The 5,000-nt window shown below is 33.0% G+C and overlaps 1 protein-coding gene across 6 annotated transcripts in view; it reads right to left on the reverse strand.

Annotated features, from left to right (window-relative positions):
* Positions 1–1,275: 1,275 nt before the first annotated feature.
* Positions 1,276–5,000, reverse strand: part of LOC113827743 (putative glutathione-specific gamma-glutamylcyclotransferase 2) — a 12,605-nt gene continuing 8,880 nt past the window's right edge. For 5 of the 6 annotated variants that reach the window (XM_070145355.1, XM_070145353.1, XM_070145350.1 and 2 more), the window contains 3 exons: positions 4,154–4,313; positions 3,008–3,590; positions 1,276–2,841 (listed from right to left, as the gene is read on the reverse strand). In XM_070145355.1, coding sequence (XP_070001456.1) covers positions 3,379–3,590; positions 4,154–4,313 — 372 coding nt within the window. In that variant the 3' untranslated portion in view covers positions 1,276–2,841; positions 3,008–3,378. Of the gene's footprint in view, positions 2,842–3,007; positions 3,591–4,153; positions 4,314–5,000 lie in introns of those variants that run through there. The other variant, XM_070145352.1, reaches the window with a different exon arrangement.

Here is a 5,000-nt window from a genome sequence, read left to right on the forward strand (position 1 = left end):
ACATAAGTCCACCAGTATTAATAAGATTAATGTGAACAAGGCCTTTTCCATGATATTTATACTGGAGGAAACACCTGCCCTCTCCACAGCCCGTCCCTCTACCAGTCAAATTCTTTTGTCATTCTATAATCTATAACCTCAAATTTCTACCACTTCACCAGTGCCGACCCCTCCTTCGTGCTCTACATGTCACAACACAATCTAAACATTCCACCCCTTATCCTACCACACCCTTTCCTACACCTACTTCTTCCCCTACCTCTCAAACACGTCTCCTTTTCACCCCTCATCTCCCATCTCCCTACTCCCTTACAGAAAATCTTTAGGACATTAAAAACATTTTTATGACCCAACTCCCTTTTGTCACAACAATGCCCTTGCCATACTCCTCACCTTGATCCCTTGTTTCATTCCCCAGGGTCTTCCCCTCCTACCTCTCTAACACCCATTTTTATCCTTATCACACATCCATCATCAAAGCTCTTCTACACTGGAATATTCACAGTATCCATTCTCAGACTTGATCTTTGTCACATCCATTCTTCCTATAATACATATTTTCTTTCAAAACTTGTTTTCATTCCTTAAAAACATACAAATCCTCCATTTGATGTAATTGCCCTTCAACCCATTGTCCCCTTTTTGCTAATCCCTACCTTGCCCCATTTACTCACTCTCTTTACCCCTTTTCAGTTCCATATCATCCTAAAGTGTGTGAATTTTGATGTGCAGCATTTATTTATCATCCCCCCCTCTCCTCTTTACCCTTTTTTACTACTATATCTTCCTTTGATATCTATCAATTTTATTTGCTTTTTAACCATTAATAATTGTGCTTTTTCAAGATGATAATAGTCTGTTTTCGATGAGCAGATTCCATATTATCTCCCTACTATTGTGCAATAGCAATAAGTAACATTGTATTATTTTTGCAATTTTTAAAATGACCATATCATTTATTTTTCTGTATTTGATGAAACAAACCCTGCTCCACCATTCACAGCAGGCAGGAACAGGATCCTAAGCATGGAAATAAGGTCCTTCCAGGGACCAGCACTATTTCCAACCATGACTTTGCCCTAATTTATTGGTGGAAACAATGTAAAAGCCTTTCCTAAATGGCCACTGAGTATATATCTTCCTCGCCCCAGCTCTCAACCAAATTTTTTCATATTCCTGTCATCAGACCTTCAGGCAAATTTTCTATTGACATGACAGACACATCACCAAGATCCAACGTTTTTTTTAACAAAGATGGTAAAAAAAAAAACATGGTGAATATTACTTCTTTATTTGTTCCAATCTGGAAAGTCATTTAATAGTGTGCACATAATGTTATCATCCTCCTAATACTAGTGCACTTGCACAGATAAACCAAAAATTGCACCAAAGAGAGATTTTAGCACCAGCACTTGCTAAGGCAAAGTTCATCAGATCTCATCAAGAGGTACTGTACTATTCAAACAGTATTTGGTGTGCATTGATACCTGCAGAACTAGATATTTGAAGTGCCCTCAACTGGTTTTTAAAAGATCACAAAAATTGTCACTTCTAGCCTGAAAATAAATATTCATAAAAGTCAAGTTCATAATGCCTTCTAGAAATTTTATCTTCATTGACTAAATCTATTCGAGTATACATTTAGCACCGAGTGCTAAAAGGGTCAGTATCCAAAAATGGCAATTTTGAGATAAGCCTTCCCCCAAACTGAAAATTAATGTGTTATAAAGGCAAAATCATTGCATTTGAGATGCCACACAAGCACTGCTTTGAATTTTAATTCACTGAAAATTGTACATTTCATCGAGTGACTGATTGCCACAAACAGCTGCTTTTTAAATACATAGCAACAGAAACGGTTTACTGCTTTTATCATTTTGCCTTTTCCTGTAGTATTATACCATCTTCAGTACACAGTTAACAGATTTTACAGTTACAAAAGGAAAAAAGAAAAAATGATATGAAAGTATTAAAAAATTATTGTCAAAGGAACTTTATTTATATTTCTAAACCTTAAATGGTAGAATTAGGAGGAATTGTTTTAACATCAGTAGCAATGTCTTATAATTTCTCAATTAATCAGCAAAAGATTATTTTTTAATGTTTGCTTTGAAAGAATTACAGTAAAAAAATGTATCATATGTGTTTTTTATTGTCAAAAATATTTATTTTCACTATGTCCAAAAAGCCTGAAAAAGGATTTGATTATCACAACACAGTTTAATTGGTCACAGAAAAAACTATATTTCATGGATCATTATTCGCTGAATTTCAATTAATGGAGCAAACTTTCAAATGCCTTTTTCTCAATATTGACTCTCAGGAAACTGGCTCTTCTTGTCCTTGCCTCTAGCTATGACCTTCAAACTCACATTTCTTACAATATCTTATATAATAATCTCTCATCCTTGGTAAAAGGATAAATTATTAGTCAGCATCATTTATGAAACCTTAAAGAGAGAAACTATTTGCTTTATGTCTCAACTGATGATCACAAAGTTAATGAGAATAACTGTAATGAATAATAATAATATTTTACACTCATATTCACAATTTAATCTCAATGTGATATATCACAGTTTTGAGCAAGAAATTAAATATTTGGAACTGATTTTAATGTCTTAATATATATTATACATTTTTCTTTGTTTGTTTTTTCTATTATCAAAACTTAAAATATAAAACATGGTAGATTAAGAACAATAAATAAACTCAGCAAGGCACAATGAGGTCTTATTCATTTGCATTTACTGAATATAAACACTTCAGATTATATCTCCTTATCCTCAACTGTCTAACTCATTTAACCTATTTACAACGGGTGTCCCATATACGAGACACCTGGAAAAATAAACATTGCCGTGTGTCCTGCCAGTGTGACGATGGATTGCTGTCATCTGACCTTCAGGCAAATTTTCTATTGACATGACAGACATATCACCAAGATCCAATGGTTTTTTTAACAAAGATGGTAAAAAAAAAATTCATGGTGAATATTACGAGACACCTGGAAAAATAAACATTGCCGTGTGTCCTGCCAGTGTGACGATGGATTGGAGTTTGCGCTCCAAATACGTTGCGGGCCATGGCCAGCGCGCAGGCAGATTCCAGGCCAGCCCAGTGCGCCAATTTTGTAGCCACCCAGAAACTACTATTTTTGGCTTTAAAATATACCGGCATTAGTGGGTTAAACAAAATTAAATAAAGAAGGTAAACTGCATTTCTTTTCTCCACCTTGTTTCATAAAATCTAATGATTTCTCTATAAAGAAAATTAGCTATAAAGATGTTACAGAACTCGCAATTCCAGAAAAGCATCCAATCCTTTGTCGTACTTTACAATCTTTCTACTAAGTAAAATGCTTCATATTCTACTACCTTAAGTCTTTTGATTGATATTTTCTATGATACTTTTCACTTTATTTTCTATGCTATATAAGTGATTGTCATTTATGTTCAGTGACCTCATAGTCTGCGCTAACTGGAAAAGATACTCCTTATTTGAACCACTTGGCCCTGCAGCTGATGCTATAATCTGGGCAATTTCATCTTCTTTTGCTGGCCCTGTATAAAAGGGGTTTGTTTCTGAACCTGAAAAGAAAATGGTATTGAAATTTAAATTACTCATATCCATCTTTAAAATTTTCTTCCTTATGCCTAAACACAAATGCACTTAATCTTAACATGTAACAAAAGAACATTTTGTAATACATCAGAAAATTATGCCTCACTTCCTATATTGCTACTGTATTGAATATACATTTCTTTTAATCTTGATGCAATTGAAAATTTGGTGACCACACCATGGGTAATATCTTGAAATATCTTACTATCATCACTCTTGCAATTTGATAATCTTTTTAAATTGGATTTTTGGCATTAACTTCATGTGACAAAATTCAGTCACTAACTTTTTTCAAACCTTAATTATCATTAGCAATAAATGTCATAGTCTAAACGCTAAGAATCATATTACATGTAAATTTCTTAAAAGAGATAGCTAAAAATTTAAAAGTTCCAGAATTTAAGAATAAATAAGTAAGTATATACCATAAGTTCACACAGCTTCAATCGGGCCTCTTTCTATTACATCTAAAAATTCTTGCAGGAAATATTTAGGAAACAAATGGTTTAGACTTAAAGGGGGAAAATACCTAAATAGATGATAAGTTCCCAGGGTTTCAACGCAGCCTCCTGGGGGAAGAAGGTGACAGGCGTGCGCTGATATCCATCCTTTTCCCTGTGGTCGAGATGGGCCATCACTTCCTCCTGCTTTTCTTCGCTGATCTTATAAGCTACACCCCAAACCTTCTCCTACACATTGAAGGAATGTTAAGGATTTCAATTAGGACTGTGAGGCTTTGACTTTTCATTAAAGTTATGGTGATTCTTTTTTCACTGAATCTTTACACAAGAAAGGAGATTTTGCTCTTTGATTTTAAAATATTAAAAGTGATTTCAAAGTTTCTCCATCTTTATTAAAAACAAAAAAATCTTTTCTACCACAAAATACAAAACATATCTTATTGTTCATAGAGAAGTATATAATGAATCTGTTGTAAAATACAAGTTTTATAATCTATGATAACAGTACAAGACAAGGCTCCTAATATATATAAGAAAACTAAGATTTTTTAAAAATCATATTTCATTCACTGTGGTACCTACTGTTGTCAATTTTTGAAAAGTTACACATACAGTAATTCATGTTTAGTAATATCCTTATAACAGATCAATGCTAAAAAATATATAAACTACAGAACACTTGTATCCCTGAAACTTACATATAAGAAGTACAAGACAATATAAATGAAACATTCTTGATGCAAATATCAATAACAAATTTTACTCCAAGACTGAAAAAATTATCAAGAACTTCATCAATGTTAATAATGCTAGTACCAATAGTTTTCACTACAGAAATTAAATAAATTTATTACTAAAATATATATATATATACTATCCATCAAAGTAGATATGTATAAAGATGAAATACATTCC

The sequence above is a fragment of the Penaeus vannamei genome, chromosome 33, assembly GCF_042767895.1.
Source record: "Penaeus vannamei isolate JL-2024 chromosome 33, ASM4276789v1, whole genome shotgun sequence".
Taxonomy (NCBI): Eukaryota; Metazoa; Arthropoda; class Malacostraca; order Decapoda; family Penaeidae; genus Penaeus; species Penaeus vannamei.